The sequence below is a fragment of the Rattus norvegicus genome, chromosome 13 (genome assembly GCF_021556685.1).
Source record: "Rattus norvegicus strain SHRSP/BbbUtx chromosome 13, alternate assembly SHRSP_T2T, whole genome shotgun sequence".
Taxonomy (NCBI): domain Eukaryota; kingdom Metazoa; phylum Chordata; class Mammalia; order Rodentia; family Muridae; genus Rattus; species Rattus norvegicus.
In genome coordinates, this window is record NC_141546.1 from 22,712,931 (window position 1) to 22,735,513 (window position 22,583).

At 42.1% G+C, this 22,583-nt stretch overlaps 1 protein-coding gene across 1 annotated transcript in view; it reads left to right on the forward strand.

The window, feature by feature from the left end:
* The window catches only part of Phlpp1 (PH domain and leucine rich repeat protein phosphatase 1), a 222,007-nt gene that overhangs the window by 128,134 nt on the left and 71,290 nt on the right, over positions 1-22,583 (forward strand). The window contains 1 exon segment of the mRNA NM_021657.2: positions 2,420-2,586. Within this exon segment, the coding sequence (NP_067689.2) occupies positions 2,420-2,586 (167 nt within the window).

A 22,583-nucleotide genomic window follows, 5' to 3' on the forward strand; every position in this document is an offset into this window, starting at 1 on the left:
AAATGCCTTCATAAGACCCAACTAGTAGTCAAGGTGGGAGAACCCAGCCCATTGTGGGCGGTGCTGTCCCTGGGCTGGTGGTCTTGGGTTCTATAAGAAAGCAAGCTGAGCAAGCCAAGGGAAGCAAGCCAGTAAGAAACATCCCTCCATGTCCTCTGCATCAGCTCCTGCTTCCTGACCTGTGTGAGTTCCAGTCCTGACTTCCTTTGGTGATGAACAGCAATGTGGAAGTAAGCTGAGTAACCCCTTTCCTCCCCAGCTTGCTTCTTGGTCATGAATAGAAACCCTGACTAAGATATCTTCACTATATGGAGTTTGTTGGAAAGTCAACAGTCTACCTTCAGCTCTCCTCAGGGCCACACTTCCTTTGTATAACAATAAGTTAACAACCACTGGGAAAGGAAGCTGGGTAAAAATGCCGCTTGCTCTAAGATGTACCCGGGTGGCTTTCTTATTAATAGTTCCTGTGTATGTAGATTGTGGGAAGGATGTGAGTTTTAATAGCAGCTGTGTAGGTGGAGCACAGCTTCTTAGTTGGATGTCCAGCCTTTCTTCTTTGGGAACAGTGCTTTTCTCTTTTGGATGAGATGTACCTTGGCTGGTCTTCGCTGATGTACTTACTTCTTTTGTTTTGGGGCCAGCACACGGTCTGTTCACAGGAGACGCTTGTGGTAGCCTTTGTGCTCTCCTGGGTTGCTCCCTGCCCCGTGGCTGTTACAGATTGGATTTGTGGTCTTACTATATGTTCCTGTTTGCACTATGGTTCCCATGAGACCATGTTGGCTGATTTTATCCTGTTCCTGTGCCCACTTCTTCCTGCTTCCAGCAGTAACAATTTTTAGTCCAGAAAGAGGAATGGATCAAGGACAACTTGGCATTTAATCATTTTTCTCTTTGTCCAAAGGGAGCACTGTTAGGCTTCTGTTAGAATAGAACTTGTTTTCCTAAGTGGTCTCCAAGGGAACAATGTACTAGGTAGGCCAGAGGCAAACTGGTGTAGCTGGGGGAGGGACTCGTGGCTGTTGGCCCTCTTTCTGTACAGTGTCTGAGGGTCATAGCGAGCACTCAGTGTGGTTGTTTCAGTGAACAAGATAAAGCACCCGGCCCCACAAGCCCCAAGTCCTTCCCGTTTATATCAGGAATTTGGCTCTCTTTGGAATTTTCTTTTTTAATGACATAAATTCAAGGAAAGCTGAAATTGCTGAAGTTCAAACTCTGACTTCTGTATTTGTACTTTTGTAGCTTTTGTACACCACATCCTTCTGCTTCATATGTACAGTGAAATTCGCCTTTAATTCCAAGTACGACCTTAGCAGAGTCGGTTTCATGAATACTTATTTCTAGATAGTTTTTTCTTAGCATTTGGGAATTAGTGATTATAAACTATGAGTAATTCTATGTTGTAATAATAGCAATAGAAAAATAGCAGCATTTATTGATGGTTTTTCTAAGCTATGAAAATGGGATTAGATGCAATGTTAATACTGCTATGTAGACATGAAAACCCGAGATCAATGATCTGTCTGTTCCTCTTTGCTTAGCCACAGGGTGGTGGCACTTGGATAAGAATCCTTGCCCTCTTGGCCCAGAGCCACATTCCCAGGACTCTTCTCTGCTTCTTCTGGGTTAGGAAAAAACAAAGCACTGGAATGTGGTAACAGAAAAGTGCATCAGGTTGATAAGGATAAAGAGTAAACTATTCCTTCATTCATTTATTTTTACAAACTAAAGTCAGAAACGAAGTTAGGCAAAGCCTCAGAACTATGGTGTAACAGCATCTGCTGTCAGACAGAGAGCCAAGAAGTGTGAAGTGAGGACATTGTGATTGGTGGAGAATATTTGCGCTTACCCAGTGTACTCTGCATCTCCAACATGCAGTTTGGTTTTGGCCCTGGGCTCCTGGCCTTGGTAGGAGCTACTTAACCAGGAAGGCAGTGGGGATCTGGGTAATCATTTAAATAGAATTTTTGTTTTGTGCAAAGCATCTACACGAGGCAAAGCACAATGGATGTGTAATTATCTTACTGAAATCAGCACATACACACATCTGTCTTCCTGTCTAGCTCGTGATTGTGTATTTCCTTTAAACTCTTGTGTTGGTTTGTTCAAAATTATTTCTTAATTTAATTTTTTTTTTTTAGGATTAAAACCACCTGTAAGAGAGACTAGTGACACCAGTAAATCTAATAAGGTACTGTGCTCTTGGGAGCCCTGTGCTAGGTTACTTTAGGTATGCTCTAGTGCGGTCTTTACAACAGCAGGCTGTTTTGTGCCTAGTGTATACACTTCATCTCTTTGAGTTTGGCCAGAAAGTGCTACTCTCATGGTGTTCCTGAGTTCCCAGGAGGGAACATCTCATTTCTATGTATACACAATAGTTTGCAGGAAAAATTAACTAAATGTATTTTTTTTCCTCCAGGTTGCATCACAACGCATAAGCTCAGTAGACCTCTCATGTTGTAGCCTTGAGCATCTGCCTGCCAACCTCTTTTACAGCCAAGACCTTACTCATCTCAATTTAAAACAGAACTTCCTAAGGCAGAACCCCAGCCTCCCAGCTGCCAGAGGACTTGGTGAACTGCAGAGGTGAGTCTGCGCACACACTAGAATCCTTTGCAGGGCTGGGGGAACCAGACTATTTGGGAATGGTCTCTGCACCATTTTGACAGGTATCGTGTACAACATCTTCCTCTTCAGAAGGTACACAACTTTGCTTTATAGTGGGAGCAGTACCAGCTACCACTCAAATTGTCTCTAAGGTTTCTTGCCTTTAAAATTATGGCTTGTAGTTACCCATTGGGTAAATTTACATAAGAGCAGTTCTTTTTTAAACAAACTTCATTCCCTACATTATCTGCAAATAGACTGAAAATTTCATGGTATTTAGTGGGTTTCTCCTAACTTCAAGAGTCTGTTCAGAATAAATTACTTGTTTTGAAATTTATGGATCAGTTTTTCCTCAGGAAAAGACATATCTTAGAAATAGAAGAACCAAGGTTTAAGTCCAGAACTCTGTGACATCTGGATATCAATATGTTGGACTTGAGTCGTATGTGTCAGCTAGGAGACTCTGCCCCATTATGACTGGGAGTATCTCTAAAGAGGACCCGAGAGGTTGCTGTCTTCCTTGCTTTCCCACTTTGCAGTGGTGACCAAGCATGGTTCTGTGGGACGTGAAGCCACTTGTGACTACATGTAGACACTGTACTGAAGAGGATGTAGTTGTGTTCAAGGAGCAGAGGGACTCAGACCTTAAGTGGCCAATATGCGTAGAAAAAAAAGCTATGCTGATCAACCATTGTGATTGTATATATATGGTTTTAACACCCAGGAAGAAGAATCCAGCCACATTAGACTGTGAACTTTGTACATTTAATTGCAAAATAAGGTAGCATTTTTACAGTTAACTTCAAGTTTGCATGCATGTTTCTCAGTTTCATTGGAGTCTTTCCATCCATTTGTGTCCTTGGAGTTTGTTCTAATTTTTCTTCTCCTCCACCCACTAGATCCCTGAGAGAGTATTTTAATTGTTTTTTTCCAAAGAGTTATGAATATTCTTCTTTAATACCATACCTAATTTTGACAAATGGTTTCTTAAGCTAGAAAGGGGCATTAGGAGTCATCTAAACTAAGCCTGTGTGACGGACGGGTCTATAGGATATTAAGGCGAATGTAGGTCAGTAGTAATCTGAGGAGGAAGTTAGGTGCTGGGATTACAGAATGACTTGAAGGCATTTTCAGCTATCTCTGTGATATAACAGAGTAAACATAGAAAAGAACTATCAGCATTTGACAAGGGAGAGTGTAAGTATCTATCTGGTTGGGTTTATTTTCTCTTTCCTACTTAGATGTGCTATAGTAATCCAGAATTAAAGCCAACATAAGATGGCTTTCTTATTACCTATAGGAATATTCACAATAGATTAGTGAGTATCCAGATAGACCCAAATCCAGCAGGGTGCAGGTCCTACCTTGCCTGTTGTTTCTGTCACCTGTACCCCACGCCTATGCCGTGACTCCTGAACTGTCTTTTGAAAATTCCCCTTCCCCTCCTCATCCCAGCCTTCCTGCACTCAGCCCCCCAACCCCACACAGGTTCTCACTTCCCTTACTGCCCTGTACCCCTCTACACTTGGGGTTGGAATTCTGTGTGGAATGAGGTCTTGTCATTTCCCACCCAGCTAGCCAGTTTCTTGTCTCTTATTTTATACATTTCATGATTTTTGTTTTATTTTGTGATTTAAAAAGTGTGTACTTCTTCCTCATTAAAATAATGTCGTATATCGAGTTTTAAAATTCTACTAAACAAGATTTAGAACAAACAGTTGCCTAAATTTCCAGTCCACTCCTCTGCCTGAGTCCTGCTTTTGAGTGAGTCTCTTTGGTGCCATTTGATAGGGGGAGGGTAAAGAGAGGGGAACGAGCTGACCAAGAGCTCCAGAAGTGAGCCAGGCACTATTTTTTAAAGACCAGTAGTATTTGGTTTTACTCTAGTTCTCTGGGCTGTCTAGTTTCTGGTTCTTGGTCACGCAACAGTTTTAGGTATGGATTAATCTTGTGGAGTGAGCCTTAAGTCAATTCAGACAGTGGCGGTTATTCCTACCAGCTGTGTGTCACCTTTGCCCTAGCTTCTCTTGCAGGCTAGAGAAGAGTGTTGCAGGTCCCAGGGTTTGTAGCTGGGTTGGTGTTGGGTCTTCTTTTGATATCCTTCAGAGTGCCTTCCTATACCAAGGGCACTGGTCTGTAAGCACCAGCTTTCCATGTGTTGGATGTTCTGGTGTGGGGGTGTTGTCTTCGGCAATGGCACCTTTCTCTCAGTTTGTGGACAGCAACCTATTGTCTTGGCAACAGCCTGAGTTGTTTGTGGATTTCCATGAGACGCCCTTTAGCCACTAACTAAATTGGCTTTATTTAGTGTAACCCAGACCCAGTGGTGGAAGCTTCACTTGGTGACAAGAGATGGCCAAGTTGGGGTTCTGTCTCCCCCATTATTTGGAGACTTAATTACGATTGCCTTTGTATACTGTGGTTCTGTTTTAGAACCCACTGAGTCAGTGAATGTGGCTTGTATGTGCATGAGTGTAGGATAACCTACTAGAGCATTTGTAGCTTCTCTAGGACCATACCTATGGAAAAGACCTAACCCTCCGTCCCACATCAGCCATCAGTTGCGGCACATGGGCTGGCATGTACAGATCTGCAGCAGGCACAGCCACTGTCAGCTCATGTCCTGCTGTCATCCTGATTAGTGTCTGGCTGTAAACGTCTGCTCACTCTGGCTCTTAACATCTTTCCACCTCATACTCTTCGAGAACCCTCGAGCCTCAGTACAAGGATTGTGATGGACCTCACCCATGTATAGCTGAGTGCTCCACAGTCTCTCTTCCTCTGCATGTTGGCCAGTTCGGGTCTCTGTGTTACCCATCATCCACTACAAAAATGGCTGCTGTGGTGATGAGTTAGTTGGCGCATAAACGTAAGAACTTAGTGAAGTTAATTACTGTGTCCACTCAGCAGAGTATTGGACTAAACCAGAATGCTTTCTTTTTTCTTTTCTTTTATTGGGAATTTTCTTTATTTACATTTCAAATGTTATGCCCTTTCCCAGTTTCCCCTTCAGACTTCTTCCTATCCAATTTGTATCCCTTTGACCTGTGTATGTTGTCTAATTTCTCTGGCTAGAACGTCCAAGCACTATATTGAATAGGTAAGGAGACTGTGGGCAGCCTTGTCTAGTCCCTGATTTTAGTGAGATTGCTTCAATTTTCTCTCCATTAAGTTTGATGTTGGCTACTGGTTTGCTGTGCATTGCTTTTAATATGTTTAGGTATGGGCCTTGAATTCCTGAGTTTTCCAAGACTTTTACCATGAAGGGGTGTTGAATTTTGTCAAATGCTTTCTCAGCATCTAATGAGATGATCATGTGGTGTTTTGAGTTTTTGTTGTTGTTGTTGTTGTTGTTTTGGGGGTTTTTTTTTGAGTTTGTTTACATAGTGGATTACATTGATGGATTTCCCTATATTAAACCATCCCTGCATCCCTGGGATGAAGCCTACTTGATCATGATGGATGATCATTTTGATGTATTCTTAGATTCAATTCTCAATTAAATTGAGTATTTTTGTGTCAATATTCATAAGGGGAATTAGTCTAAAGTTCTCTTTCTTTGTTAGGTCTTTGTGTGGTTTTTGTATAAGAGTAATTGTGGCTTCATATAACAAATTGGGTAGTGTTCCCTGTTTCAATTTTGTGGATACGGGTTATGGGATAGTTTAGATGGTTTATCTGATCTTGATTTAACTTTGGTACCTGGTATCTGTCTAAAAAATTGTCCATTTCATCCAGATTTTCCAGTTTGTTGTAATATAGGCTTTTGTAGTAAGATCTGATAATTTTTTGAATTTCCTCAGAGTCTGTAGTTATGTCTCCCTTTTCATTTCTGATTTTGTGAATTTGGACACACTCTCTGTGTCCTCTCGTTGATTTTAAGGGTTTATCTATCTTGTTGATTTTCTCAAAGAACCAGCTCCTGGTTCTGTTGATTCTTTCTATGATCCTTTTTGTTTCTACTTGGCTGATTTCAGCTCTGAGTTTGATTATTTCCTGCCTTCTACTCCTCCTGGGTGTATTTGCTTCTTTTTGTTCTAGAGCTTCCAGGTGTGCTGTCAAGCTCCTGACGTATGCTCTCTCCTGTTCTTTTTGGAGGCACTCAGCGCTATGAATTTTCCTCTTAGCACAGCTTTCATTGTGTCCCATAAGTTTGGGTATGTTGAACCTTCATTTTCATTAATTCTATAAAGTCTGTAATTTCTTTATTTCTTCCTTTATCAAGTTGTCATTAAGGAGAGCGTTGTCAGCTTCCATGTGGGCTTTCTGTTGTTTTTGTTGTTATTGAAGGCCAGTCTTAGTCCCTGGTGACATGATAGTACGCATGGGATTATCTCTATCATCTTGTACCTGTTGAGGCTGTTTTGTAACCGATTATATGGTCTGTTTTTTGAGATGGTTCCATGAGGTGCTGAGAAGAAGGTATAATTCTTTTGTTTTAGGATGAAATGGTCTACAGATATCTCTTAAATCCACTTGGTTCAAAACTTCTGTTAGTCTGTCTATGTCTCTGTGTAGTTTCTGTTTCCATGATCTGTCCATTGATGAGAGTGGAGTGTTGGAGTCTCCACTATCATTGTGTGAGGTGCAATGTATGCTTTGAATTTTAGTAAAGTTTTTCTTATGTGGGTCCCCTTGCATTTGGAACATAGATGTTCAGAATTGAGAGATTTTTCCTTTGAGCATGAAGTATCTTTCCTTATTTTTTTGATAACTTTTGGTTGAAAAGTTGATTTTATTTGATATTAGAATCGCTGCTCCATCTTGGTTCTTTGGGACCATTTTGCTTGGAAATTGTTTTCCAGCCTTTTACTTTGAGGTCGTGTCTGTTTTTGTCACTGAGTTATGTTTCCTGTATGCAGCAAAATGCTGGGTCCTCTTTATGCATCCAGTCTGTTAGTCTATGTCTTTTTATTGGCCATTTAGTCCCTTTATGTTGAGAGATATTAAATAAAAGTGATTGTTGCTTTTTGTTATGTTTCCTGTGAGAGGTGTAATTATGGTTGTGTGGCTATCTCCTTTTGGGCTTATTGGAAGAAGATTACTTTCTTGCTTTTTCTAGAATGTACTTTCCCTCCTGTTGGAGCCTTTGTAGGGCTGGATTGGTGGAAAGATACTGTGTAAATTTGCTTTTGTCATGGAATATCTTGCTTTTCCATCTATATTAATTGAGAATTTCACTGGATATAGTAGCCTGCGCTGGCATTTGTGTTCTCTTAGGGTCTGTATGACATCTGTCCAGGATCTTCTGGCTTTCACAGTCTCTGGTGAGAAGTCTGGTATAGTCCTGATAGGTTTGCCTTTATATTCTATTACTTGACCTTCTTCCCTTCCTGCTTTTAATAGACTGTCTTTCTTTTGTGCTATAGTGTTTTGATTATTATGTGACAAGAGGAGTTTCTTTTCAGGTCTAGTCTATTTGGAGTTCTGTAGGCTTCTTCTATGTACATGGGCATCTCTTTCCTTAGGTTAGGGAAGTTTTCTTCTAAAATTTCGTTGAAGATATTTACTCACCCTCTAAGTTGGGAATCTTCACACTCTTCTATACTTATTATCCTTAGGTTTAGTTTTCTCATCGTTTCCTGGATGTTTGGGGTTAGGTGTTTTTTTTTTTTTTTTTTTTTTTTTGCTTTTTGCATTTTCTTTGATGGTTGGGTCAATGTTTTCTGTGGTATCTTCTGCCTCTGAGATTTTCTCTTCTATCTTTTGTATTTTGTTGGTGATGCTTGCGTCTATGACCCCTGATCTCTTTCCTAGGTTTTCTATCTCCAGGGTTGTCTCCCTTTGTGATGTTTTTGTTGTTTCTATTTCCATCTTTAGATCCTCGATAGTTTTGTTCAATTCCTTCACTTGTTTGGTTATGTTTTCCTGTAATTCTTTTCAGGGATTTTTTTTTCCTCCTTAAGGGCTTCTACCTCTTTTCCTACATTTCTTTAAGAGAGTTATTTACGTCCTTCCTAAAGTCCTCCATCATCATTGTGAGATGTGATTATAAACAGTGTAATAGGGTATCCAGGTCTTGCTGAGATGGGTATTAATGATGCTGAGTAGCCTGGGCTTCTGTTGCTTATATTCTCATGGCTGCCTCTATTGCCATCTGGTTATCTCCAGCGTTTCCTGCCCTTGCTGTCCCTTGCTGTCTCTGGCTACAGGCTATCCCTCCTGTGGTCCTGATTGTGCCAGAACTCCTCAAGTTCAGATGTCTTTGTGATCCTATGATTCTGGGATCCTGTAATCCTAGGCATCTTAAAGGACCTGGGAGTCTGAGGTCTGCTCGGGGCACTGGTTCAGACCACAATGCAACCTGCGCTGCTGTCTCTAGATCCCTGGGGTCCCAGTTACTATTGGTGTTGGGGTAGTTGTGTGGCCTCCTCACCTCTGATCTTGGGTGTGTTAGAGCACCTGGGAGTGGGGCTTCCTTTGGGTGTTGGGGGAGTGGGTGCGGAGCCAGTGCCCAAGGTCTGCTCGGGGCACTAGTTCAGACTAGAAGGGCCAGAATGCCTTTTCTTAAGAACACAAGGGATCACACTCCTGAAAGCAAACTGTGAACAAGACTTTCCTAAAGCTAATATAGCCATGGAGCACCGATTAGCTTAATCATATTGCTCTTACTTAAACTTTACATTATAATCTTGTGAAACGTGTTTCTTCTGGGATGTCTAGTGATTTCAAATTAAACTCCTCATGACATGGGAATTCCAGGCAATTCCTAGGACTGCAAAACCAAAGCCTCCTCCCACAGTAGGTAAGATAGGCAGAGTCTTGTGGTTTGCATGGGCATAGGAGAAGCTGAGTGGTTGTCATGTTTGTGTACCTGGGAAAGCCCTTTGGGAAGACAGTTCTCCAGGAAATTGTGGCAGGAGAGTCAGAAACTGGGGAGAACATTCTAGAAATTACCGTATGAAAGGTGACAGCAGCAGAAAGAGCTGAATCCAGCTCCATTCTCTCCCTGTGTTTCACTGAGCCTGGAGACGTTCTGAAGAGTGCACATACACTTGAGAGAGTCAGATGTTGAGTTGACTCATAAAAAATTTCATCTCCCTGCTCTACCTCTTGGAGCCAGGCCACAGAGACAGCAGGTACCTTCAGTTTCTTCTGTAACTGCCCTTGTGTCTCTGTACACTCCATTGTGCATAGTAGAGAGGTACAAGCACATGGAAACCATGTTTACTTTCCATACTGGATCCACACTTAGAAAAGCTTGAGTCTTTTGCTTGGAAGAATTTCAGCCATTAGTATTTGGCTACTATCAAAAGATTTAAATTCATGTGATTTTGTTATTTTATTTTTTAAGATTTATTTTATGTGAGCACCCTGTTGCTCTCTTAGGACACACCAGAAGAGGAAATCAGATTCCATTACAGATGGTTGCTGGGGTTTGAACTCAGGACCTCTGGAAGAGCAGTCAGTGCTCTTAACCACTGAGCCATCCCTCCAGCTCCCATTTTGTTATTTTTTATAGTGTTTGATATCATTAGAAATTTGTACTGTAAATGACAAATGAGATTCACATGATTATTAATGAAACATTTTTACTGTAAATAACACTGAATCCATGTACACATAAAAAGACAAGTGTACCATCAGATGTTTTCCTTTCTGTAGTGGTTTATTATTGTTTGTTGTTCACGTTTGAGTGTGATTCTTTATTCCCTGCAGTTCCACAGAACCCTAGGAAATAGTTTGCAAAAGACTTTTTTAAAGCATAAAACAGTAGTAAGCCTTAACTTGTGTGCCTTTGGTTCTTTGATTTTTGTCTTAGAGTCCTACAGTGTAACGCTCTCATAAGGAGACATTTGACCTCATGGCTTTTCTTACTTCCTCTTTGTTCTGTTTATCCACTTTAGGCCTGAATTTCTAAAAGGTAGGAATCGTGTCCCCAGAGGTGGTCATCATTGTGAGGGAGATCATTAAATACACTGTGAGTAAGCACATGAGAAAATGTGAGGCAGCCACTCTTAGTCACCGAGCTTTGTCAGTCACACGCACCCCTCTGCAACAGACTTTTGTGGAAACTTGTAAAGAGAAGGGAAACTGGTAATTCGTTGTTTCTCTTTGGTTGAAGGTTTGGTGAAAAAAAATTGCATAATGAGACCACTCAGGAAACATGACATGGAAGATTTATAACCAAGAGTTGGAAGTAGGAAAAAAAACCAAGTTTTAAATGGACATTTTGCTTTTTATTTTTTGTGTACTGGTGTTTTGCCTTCATTCACATTTGTGGGAGGATATTGGATCCTCTGCATCTAGAGTTACAGACAGTTGTAAGCAGCCATGTGGGTGGTGGGCATTGAACCCCGATCCTCTTGAAGAGCACCGCTCTCTTAACAACTGAGCCATCCGTCCTCAAAATGTTTTTGTTTTTGTTTTTCTAAAGAAAAAGAAAAAAAGACCAAAGCAAAGCCCACTGCCAGTCTCTGAAATACTTTCCATTCTCTCGCCGCTCCCTCGGGCGATCCTGCCCTGATACCTCCACCACTGCCTAGGCCTGGTTCTGGCTTCCATCCTGTCTGCCCTGGGAAGCTGGTTTCCAAGGATGCCCTGTAGAGTTCGGTCATGTCCAGTTCTATGAGCGCATTTCCTTTAATTATAAACATTTTTATACTTGCTTCTTACACAAGCTCGTGATAAACATTAGACAGTTTCTACATTGACATTTATTTGTAAATATCTTGACCATAGAGGTGGAATGTCTCTGCTCTTTTTCTGTTTCCCCTTCATATTTAGTCTAGACTCCAATGGAGGATGGAGGAGGACGGACGTAGGGACGGTGTGCTTCAGTTCAGTCCGTGGTCTCTCCATCACCGAGGAGAACAGAAGGTGTTCGTAAGACTTACGAAAAGTTTCTTTCGGTTGGAAGGAGTGCATTTAAGACTTGGAAGAGTAAGAAGGAAGCAGTGAACTGAGTTCTGAGTGGATGTTAAATTGGCCTCACTGACAAGGAGAGAGTGGGAATGAGTGGGAGAGACAGCCATGCTGCGTGTGCAAGCATGGTGAGACATTAACAGGAAACAGAGAGAGAGAGGAATGAACTCCCAATTCTGTGTGCAGTTCAAGTCCCTTTCTTGAAAAGTCTCCAGTCTGTCTTTGGTCCCCGTGGGGTGGGAAATGAAAAGTGTGGGGGCACTTTTCACATTGCAGTGATAGGAAGTTATCAAATTATTTATGCTTGCTGCACATTAACACTTTAGGCTTTGTTCAAGAAGCAATACGGTTTTCATGTAATGAGTAATTTCTGGGAATTCACTTTAGTGGTGAGAGTGCTCTTAGCAAACGGGAATAGGACGTGACATGCTCGTGCTTTCAGCTCATGTGCCAGCCTCTCTGCAGCCTTGTGGGACATCCTGTCACCTGTGAGAGGGTGAGGAAGGTTGGAGGTAATCACTGAGGGAGGGCTCGTCCGTGTAAAGCGTGAAGGTAGCCAGTGCAAAGTGCTGTGGGAGAAAGGCCGATTTCCAGCGCTGGGTTTGAGGCTCGCCAGCTGATGAAGGATGTCATAGAATGTGTGGACTCCCTCTCCAGGTCGCTGTCACCAGACTGCACGTTCTTGCGCACCTGAGCTTTGCAGATGCGGTTCGGATCCTCTAGGGCACAGGCTTCCCGTTTTCCTGCGCTGAGCTCTGGGTCAAAGGAAAGCCTTGACATGGTTTAGGTCTCCAGGGTGTGCACCTTTACTCTCCTTTCAGCTTTCTTTTCTTCCTGTGCTCTGACAATCATGGCCTGTTTGCTTTTTTTCTCAGACAGCCCTTTCTATAAAGGAACTCAAAGGAAAACAACAGATTTTTATTACACAGTCTGTTTTGACTTTGTTCAAGTCACCTTTTGGAGTCAGCTAAGATGCTTTTTTAACATTTATCCCACTTACAGATAATATGTGGGGAATAATAGTGACTTTAAAAGCTTCTGGTAGATTTTAATTCAGCTTTTTTATTCTGCACACTCCATTTTCCTGTTGTTTTATCTAAGCTCTTTGCTGTATTCTCCAAGCCTTACCCAAATTCTAAGAGTCTAGTGTCTGTAGGCATTTGCTGTTCTGAGTGGCAACCAGCTACTCACTGCCTATCTCCTAGGTGACAAGGATGGGCAGCAGATGCTCTAAGTCATAGCACGGGGTAATGAATGTCTTTGTGACTTGGGACTGGGGACAACCATAGCCTCATTACTGAAGGCTTGTGAAATGTGTCTTTTGGGGGCCAGTGTAAGCACACTGCTGCAGCAGACAGCTTTCTTTGTCTGGACTTCTCATGCCACACACACACGTCTAACTCCAAATGTTCACACCGCTCTTGTGTGACTTTTGTAAGCTAAAGTCCTAGGAGAGTTTGAGGTTTTTTTTTCCCCAAGTGACTAATTTTGATGCTGTTCACCATATGCCGTTCAGATGGAGCTTTGAATGGGAGGTTTCGATGATGACACCTGCCCAGCTGGGTATCCACGGTGGCCTGTGTAAAAAGCAGGACACACCCTCTCTTTCTGGGGGTGTCTGGTCTTATAATGAACAATAGACAAACAAAACAACTAGAGAAAGTATAGCTTTGCTTATCTCCTGAATTTAAAACCCTCTCCTCCCACGGGAGGGATGACAGGCAGGGAGCTGTGATTTTTTTTTTTTTTTTTGTAATAAAAAATGAATCAGGCGTCATGGGATTTTGTTGATTTAGTTTGAAGTTTTTCTAGGTAAACAGCAGTGTCTCTGTTGAGATGCTCTCTTAGGCATTAGGCAGCCCTTAGCACCAGAGGCGTTCATTTGCTATGCAAATTCCGCCTGCTTAGTATTTCCCAAGTATGCCCCGTAGTTTATAACCTCTAAATCAGTGCTTCTCAAAAAAAAAGGTTCATGAACCACTCACACTAGGCTAACACTGGTATTTACTGGGGTCATTGGAGCCTCTTCTGTTATCTCAGCCTTCAGTTAGATCCTCTAGTCACAGAGCCAGGAGTCTGTGGTTCTGTTCTCTCTTTAGTCACCAGCTGCCTGTCTTACTCTTCAGTGAAAGGAGTTCCCCCTGTGAGCGTTCACTAAGTTCCCACCTTCTACCTCACAGGGTTGCAACTCTTTCCCAAACATTTTAAGTTCCCAGAAGTGATAGCCCTGTCTCCTTTCACATCTTATGCTCCAGGTGCAGCATTAAGGGCCCAATGCATGTCCAGTGGTTGAGGCTCCAGTGCCTATCCTTGGTAGTTATCCTTAGTGAGCCTTGAGTGTTGGAATTTTCTTATCTCACTGGGAGATATGCTTAGTCTTGCTGTGAGAGGGAGCTCACACCACTCCTCTCTCTCACAGAACATTTCTGGGACTTTAGCTTTAGCTCTTTTCTGTGGCTTTCGCACATGCTCATTTTCTCATGCCTAGAGCATGTGATGCTTTGAAGTGGGTCCCTGGCTCTTGTGTATTCTTGCATGAGTCAGCCGAGCTTTTAACCAATCACACTTTACCTCTTTTTGTTGAGAAGTTAGATGGTGATGTGTTTTCTGTCTTGTACAGAAATCTTCCACCACTGTTACTTGTCCCACCTGTATAATAGTAGGTGACATGAAACCTCTCTTGAATAGTGTTGACAATCAAATCTGCTGCTGAACAGATCTGTTAAGTATAACAGGGCAACATACGTCTTGGTTCTCTTTTTGATTATTATGTTGCCAGTTTGTTTGTTTGTTTGTTTGTTTGTTTGTTTTAAAAAAAGATGACATGCTTGGAAATCTGCTGGCTGCTTTTAGTCACATATTGACTATCTTGTGATCTAGAGTGGTATTTATCATTTATTATTCTTAGGGATAGTATATGTTACGGCTCACATGTAGATGTCATAGGAAACTATCAAGAGTAGGTTTTTCCTTCTCCCTTTACATGAACTCCAGGGGTCAAAGTTGGGTCTTTAGGTTTACACAGAAGGGTCCTTAATCCTCAAAGCCACTGTGCTGGCCATGGAGTGGTTTTCTACATAACCAACTCACTGGACTCATAGGAACTTACTCCTGCATACACTTTGCCATTGTCCTTTGAGCTTTGTTTGCTCTCTCTCTCTCTCTCTCTCTCTCTCTCTCTCTCTCTCTCTCTCTCTCTCTCTCTCTCTCTGTGTGTGTGTGTGTGTGTGTGTGTGTGTGTAGTCAACCTAGGGTAGGGTCTTAGATGTAGGATCTGATCAATAGATGTTCTCCTGTTTGAGTAATATTAAAGAAGGGTTAAAATATGAACTTGTCTTTTTAGGAAATGCTTTAATTTGCTGTTACAGCAGCATCTCCATTGTGCTTATTGCCAACATCAAATGTTAATTTTCTTTTTTTACTTCAGAAAAATTATGCTTGTGAGCTTTCTGTCCGGGGAAAGGCCCCAGGCCTGCAGGTCCAGAGCGTGCTGTCCTACTTCAGCTGTGGTCCCTGACTCTGGGTTTTTAATGTCTGCAGCAACCCTTTTGCCCAGATTGTGAGCAGACCTTTTTGTAGGAGCAGATTTAAATGTTAAGCCAAGTGAAATATTAATGTGTTTATTTTTGTTTTCTAGTCATATGAGAAGGTGTTCTGTGTATTTTGCTGACTCCAAGAGTTATTTATTGTGTTGAGAATACAAACAGAGTGGTTTCTGTTAGCTTTAGTGCAAATGTTGAGAAGCTAGTTGTAAGCCACATTTGCTTTGTATTCTTCCGAGCCTCAGAAGAAAGGCAGACTCCCTGGTAGAGGCCGGTGGACTACTCAGCTCTTGGAGTAGGCCATGCGATGGTCAGTGTAGAGCCATCTCAGAGGCAAAACAGGGCAGACGTGTGCCAGGACATTGGGAAGGGATGAAAGTGCAGCTCTAGGGAGTAGTTTAGTGCTGTGAGGACAAATGAGCATCAGAAGGTGAGTCGGTCATGCTTCTGAGGGATGGGTGTTCTTAGTGATGCTGAGGCTGGCCTGGGAGCTGAGGGCTTTCCTTAGTCCTACCAACACAGATAGCCCAAGAAGACCAGGGGCGTAAAAGGTATTTTCTATTCCTCCCTTTGCATGCAGGAGCACAAGCCTCTACCATGCAAAGTACGCTGCTTCTTACCTGTTAGAGTGCATGCAGATTGCTTATGACATATCTCACATGCTATAGGATTGAGCTCCCAATTAGATGGAGCACCAACGGGCAAGAGCTTCAGTCTGCAGAGTACACACAAGGTCCATCCGGGGGGATTGAATTCTCTCCTTCATTTGCTCACCTATTATTCCTTGAGGTCTAATATAGTTAAACTCTACAAGGAGGGCTTCACTTTCTTCCTAAGCCTAGTTTTTCTAAAGAGAAAGCTTGCAGTATGTAAACCTCAAATGTTTTACCAGCTGAAAAGTTCAAGCTGGTTCTCAGTAGCTCAGCCTGGTCTTAGAAAACAGAGGTACTTGCTGTCTTTGGGGCAGTCTCAGGGCATCGTTCACACATGTTATACCAATAATGAAATGAACTCAGGTCTGATCTGCACCCAAGCTAGTGTCTGCTTTTTATTCCTATTGAAAGCACAATGAGGTTTATGTGCACGGACTGCGGTGGAGGAGTAACAGTGGACACCATTGATGATTTTGGAAGGCTGGCCTGGCCCTGGTCAGATGCTTCTGACTGTGGCAGCCCGAGGCATCAGGTTCATTTATTCAGGTTAGGCTACACAGTGAGCTCACTGGGCAGGGGCATCCGCATTGCCCCTCCCTGCATGGCCATTTATTTGTCAGTGGTCTTGTTGGCCTGGCTCTCTCAGGTGTGTGACCTTGGCTCTGCATGTGCTAGCTCTCATTGTGTCTCCACATGGCCAAGGGGTCTGTGCTGGGTTTGCAAAGGGCTCATGACAAATGAATATGTCTGCAGCTGTTCTCTCAGGCTAGCTGGTAGCCTGAGGATACCTCCTCACCTCCATCCACTCCCTTCCCATGGCAGGCAGCTAGCAATGCCTGGCTATTTCTCTTTGTTGCCTTTTCTAGATCACTATAACCTGGGCCTTGAACAATTACCTAGTTAGTTTGTTTCCTTTCCAGATTTTATGCTCATCCTCCTAAAGCCAGGATGACTCCACCACTCTGTTCTTACCCCTGTGGGTCCTCTCTCAGTTTGTCTCTTGTCTCCCTGGGTTTTCCTGTTGCCTTCATTGCTGCTACATGCCATAGCTGCTAATAATTTAGAATGGAGGATAAATTTACATTTTATTTCTCATATGCCCTCAAATCATTTACCTTTATTAGGATACAATGAGACTGTCTCAAAAAAAAAAAAAAAAAAAAAAAAGGAAAGGAAAGAAAGCACACACTAGCTGTTGTTACCCATGCTTCTCTGTTGTATTTGAGCAGCAGCCATATTTCTCTTATTTTCCCCCAGTGTAGAAGTTTTTTAATTAAGCATCAGAAAAAAATGATTTGTATCGTGAATGTAATAAGCTACTAAAAAGAAAACAGACTGTTCCTACCAGTCTATGAGAAAGCACATGTCCAGAGAGCAGAAATAGGACTCTTGGAGGACGGGACCCGGCAAGGTAAGAAGTACAATATACAACATATATGGAAGTGCCATAAATTAATACATTAACTAAAAATTGCAATAGTAAAGAAATAGTAAATTGGTATAGAATGAAGTAGATAAAATAGATAAAAATAGGTAAAATAGATAAAAGTGGGAATTCTTGAAAGTGTAAATATTAAATCAATTTAACAAACAAAAACTAGGAAAGAATGACAAATTTGATTCAATAAAACTTAAGAACCAATGTGTGGCAAAAGGCACACACTAGTTGACAGCAGGAAAACTTCAGAGAGGGAGGGAGGGAAAGGGGAGAGAGAGAGAGAGAGAGAGAGAGAGAGAGAGAGAGAATTTACAACATCTAATAAATGCAGATTGACTCACAGAGCTCCTTAGACTGTTGAGGGGAAACTTTTTAAAAGTCCAGTAAAAACCTGAGCAAAGCACATGTCTTTGAAAGGCACTTTGTGCATATCCTTCCATTTGTAAATAGCATCCCTGAGAGATTTGGATGAGACTGGTCTGTCATCGTTGTTGTATCAGTTAGCAGCATTGGAAGGACGAACACTGAACAGTGACAGTGTTTGACAGTGACAGTGTTTGGGAAAGAGGAGGAACCTCAGGTCTGTTTGTTTCAAAGTGTAGTTTGTTATAAAACTGTAGTTTTAAAAACTTGTACCATGTATTCAATTTAAATTACACATATTCATCAATGTTACTTTGAGCAATACAAGTTCATAGACATTTGAAAAGCTTTTGAGACCATTTGTGTTTTGGAATCAAGAGATTTTTCCCATGGCACAAAAATACAGCTGTGCGTGCCAGTAGACTTGGTGTTGGGTGAGAGCCTACTCTTCACCTTGGATGCTTTCCCTGCATTCTCACTTGCTGGGACGCTAATCATATTTATGAGGTAGAGCTCTTACATTGGCTAAGTTCCATAAGGACTTAGAGACTGCGGTGAGATAGATGTTTACACCACAGCTTCCATTTTAATTAAATTTCCTTAGCTTTGAGACTTTATGTGCTAGGAGATGCATGTGTGTATAAAATGGTGTCTTGGTTACCGTGCTATAAAACAGCCAACTTAAAGAAGAAAGTGCATAAATTGGGGCTTTCAAAGGGTTAGAGTCCATGACCATCACGGTGGAGAGCATAGCAGGCCGGTGGCAGGCAGGCAGGCAGGCGGCGGGCGGGCGGGTGGGCGTGGTGCTGTTACAGTAGTTGAGAACTTACATTTTGAGACAAAGCCAGGAGGTAGAAAGAGGCACTCGGAATGCTGTTAGTCTGTTGAAACCTCAAAGTCTACCTGAAGTGGAAACAAGGGTTCTTTGCAGTGTCAGATGTGTTAGATGGCGTTTTGTTGGGGCAGATGTGTGAAGGAGTGTCTTCTTGAAATGGATGCTGGTGAAAGGCTAAGGCAGATTTGTTAAGGAACATTTTAGTGAAGCAAACACAGGAGAAAAGATGTTCTGTGAAAGCAAGCATGTGAAAGGACATGTGATGAAAGATTCTGTGTTAATGACACATGTATTGGTGTCTTACAGTGTGTAGTTGAGCTACATTTGTTGGGACTACATAGAGAAATGCCCCAAACTTGTATTGCTGTGCTACAGTTTCTTACAGCTTTGCAGACTCTGACTGATTGACAGAATGACGTCACCTGAGACAGGCGCAAATGCTGAGGGAAGGCTTATGGAAGACACTAATATTTAGAAAGAATATAAAAGGACTTGAGGAACAGTGGTGGAGGCTGAGCTTGGCTTGTTTATAGAGCTAGCTGAGGAACAGTGGTGGAGGCTGAGCTTGGCTTGTTTATAGAGCTAGCTGTAAAAAGCTTGTGGATCTCCCATCTTTGCTGATGAGAACTTCTCCTGGCCTCCCTCCAGGTCCCTCCTGTTGACTTGTGTCAGGGTCAGGGTGAGGCTCAGGCCTGTCTGTCTGTTAGGTAATGCCACTGCTGGTGATTCGTGTTGGTATTTCACCTCTAGCAGACTGGACTGTTGGTGGACCTGTGAAGTGTTCGTGAGTGGAGCGAGCGGCTCCTGCTGACCTATGATCTGAACGGTCCATTTCCTGACAGCACAGCCGGAAGTTGCTGTCAGGAACCTTTCTAAACAGGTCCACTTCCCCTCTCCCACGCTTCCTTTCCCACTACTTATGGTGGGTGGTGAGCTAAAAGGGACATTAAAGCATTTAAGAGCCATCATTTAAAAGTAATGTTTGAAAGACTTAAAGTTACAGCTACTCCTTCAGCCAGGCCACACACCTAATCCTGCCGGCACAGTTCTCCCAGCATCCAGGTATCTAAGTACATGAGCCTGTGGGGGCCATTCTGATTCGGATCACCACACATACACACATACACATTCACTCACTGTAATAGGATTTCTTTCTTATCTTAGTTTTTTTTCTTGAATTTCTAGCTTTTAAACCATCAGACTTTTCCTATTATTATACTATAATTCTTATAGTCATTATTAAAAATATTTTAACTAGTCTAGACTCTGTAATGCTTTGATTTTCTTCTTCTGTTTATTGAGTAGTTTTAAGATAATATCTGTAGCCTGAGTGAGTATAATAGAATTGAAATACTAGTTTTTAAAAACTATTGGACCAAATGTCCATGTTTAGAATTTTTTCTTTCAAATCAGCCAGTTTTATTTTACAACTGCTTTTGTATACATATTGTTTATCTGGCATTTTGAGCCGAATGTCACTTTTTAAAAAAGGTTTAGTTCATTCTTATTTATTCATTTATTTATCTTGCTTTATTTTTCTTCATGTATGTATGTGTCTGTGATAGAATGAAGAGGGGTTATGGAGTCCTGGAGTAAAGAGGTTGCAGCTTACCTGTGGTGGGTATGAGGAACCACATTGTAGTCCTCTGCAAGAGTAATACTCTTAATGACTAGGACGTCTTTCCAGCTGTGTAGCTTAACACTGTACACTCTTATGTTACAGGGAGTTGTGATTTCCAGTCTTTTTCTACCATACTGTGGTGGTACCCGACTCGCAAGTTTTCTCGTTTTAAGTAAGCAAAAGGTCACTTTGAGCTGTGTCTCGCAGGCCTTGTTCATTGACTCTGCTTATTCATTACCTTCTTAGGACCAGAGAGATGTGCATTCTGCATGGACACTCCTGTCCTTCTGTAACAGCAGTTTGAATCTGCAGTACTAGAACCTAACTGTTTTCTGAGTACACAGAAAACTAACTCCAAGAAATCTAAGGGTTAGAGCTGCTGAGCCAGAAGAGTTTTATTGTTGGTGCATTACGAATAGGAACCCAGGTTTTTGTAGATAATCTTTAGTCCCTCTCAGAAGAATTTGGGGGAATTGGCTGTTTAGAGTTTTGCCAGGATATGGGAAACATGGCAGGAAGGGACTCACGAGAGAACTTCTCTATGAGTCAGCTCCTGCAACCTGTGACTGTAGAAAAAGACTGTGAGTGCAGCCCTACACCACATGTATTTGAATGCTTAAATTATAAGAAAGCTAGAAAGATGTGCAATGTGTTCTTTCTCTCATGTCAAATATACAGTGTCGAGATTCAGATCTCAGGCCTGCGCTCCAGGTCTGTGTGCAGCAGCAGCCGGCACCGCGTCTCAACTCCACTGCCCTGTCCCTCCCTGTGTGAACGTGACACTGCAGCCCAAGCACTCGGGCTCTGTGTCTGTGGGTGAGCCTGAGCACACATGCAGGAGAGGGTAGGACCAGGGGACAGACCCCACAGGCTATGGAAACATGAGGTACCATTTTGGTGGGGAATTGGGGAATCTTGCTTTTTATTCCTAATGTGGAAAAGATGTCCCCACATGAAATTACTTTAAACTTATTGGCATCTGCAAACAGGTGAGATAATTTTAGTGATATAGTTTGTTTAAACCAACATCCCAAATTTATCACACAGAGAGAAAGAGCAAGTCCTTCTATTGGTTCTGTCTTTTAAATATATTTCCTAATTAAAAGTCCGCAATCTGAAATACACAGAAATCTGAAACTATTTGAGTATTATTAATGATGTCCCCGATTTTTTTTGGAACGTGGGATCATGACTTTCCAACTAGTGGTCCATAGTGACGTCATCTATGACTTCAGTTATCCTGGGTGAGATCCCAACCCAGTGTGGACTATATGTGGACTCCTCCTTTCCACTGCAGCACATCTTCCTGCAGTAGTAGCACAGTGGCCAGCCTACTGACATGGCAAGTAAGGCCTACTGTTCTTTAGAGGCTGCTTGGCTCTAGGATGCAGGACCACTGTCATTATCTAAGCTATTGGTTCTCGACCTCCCTAAAGCTGTAGTGCAGTTCCTCATGTTGTGGTGACCCCCCCCACCATAAAATTATGTCTATTGCCACTTCATAGCTGTAATTTTCCTACTTAGCAGTGACTCAGTTTCTAAAACCATCAGAAATAGGTGTTTTCTCATGGTTATTACCCATAATCCACAGCGTGGGTTGAGAACAACTGACCCCAGTCCTCTCTTACTTTGTCATTGAGTTGATTGAGAAAATAATTGTACGTTCTTTTCTTTATGTGATGGATAACAATCATTGTATATAGGTGAATGAGAGATATTTGCTAAGAGCCTCCCGTCCCATTGAGCATGAGCTGTTTGGTTTATTCTCAACAGTGATGGAGTTCTATTAAATCTGTTTGCGTAAGTGAGTTTCACTTGCTGCATTGTTAACCTCTCTGAAAGCCAGGTCTTCTTTGTTCCCCTTGGGTACTTCCTAACTGTAAAATCCTGTTCTCTTTCTGGAAATCTATATGTTCTGTTATGTTGTTCCATTTCCTTCCTGGAAGGTCTTGTAATTCTCAATTTAATAACATGCAAACTTTTAAGCTGTACCCTGTTCTTAGCAAATGTGGAAAGCAGGTAGAAAGAGGGCCACTGTTTTGGTTGACTGGGAACAATGGTTTCATCTGCAGTGACTGGGAGAAACATCTGAGGGGATGCTGTCATATTTGAGGGGAGAAGGGATAGAGCAACTGCTGGTTACATTTGAGTAACACATGATGATTGCTTTGTAAGCCTGAGTATGGCCCAGGCAATATTTGGGACATTCTTCATGAGAAAAACTAATTGTCTGCCAGTCATTTCAATGCTGTTCTGTAGCTTGTCTGATAACCTTATTCTAGCACTCCTTTGCCCTTTCCAAAACTGAAAAACACCAGGAGCCTGCCTTCAGTGAACTCTGTATATAAAAAGCAAGATAATATATAGATAATAGTGACATGTTTAATGGAAACCATTTACACAGTACAAATATTAAGGTGATTGTCATTATTTTCTTGTTTAGCAAGTCTTTTCCTGTCTGTCTGGATTCTCAGTGCGTTCAGCCAGATGTGCTTTCAAAGGAGATGCAGACTGAGAAAACTGTTAAATACCTGAAAGCACAAGTAGCACAAAGCAAGTGCCGTGGATCCCTGTAAAAATAGCTTCGACCTTGGGATTTGACGAGAGGGTCTTAAACTCTTTGGAGGTTCCCAAAATATCTCTTGCAAACCCTGGAGTA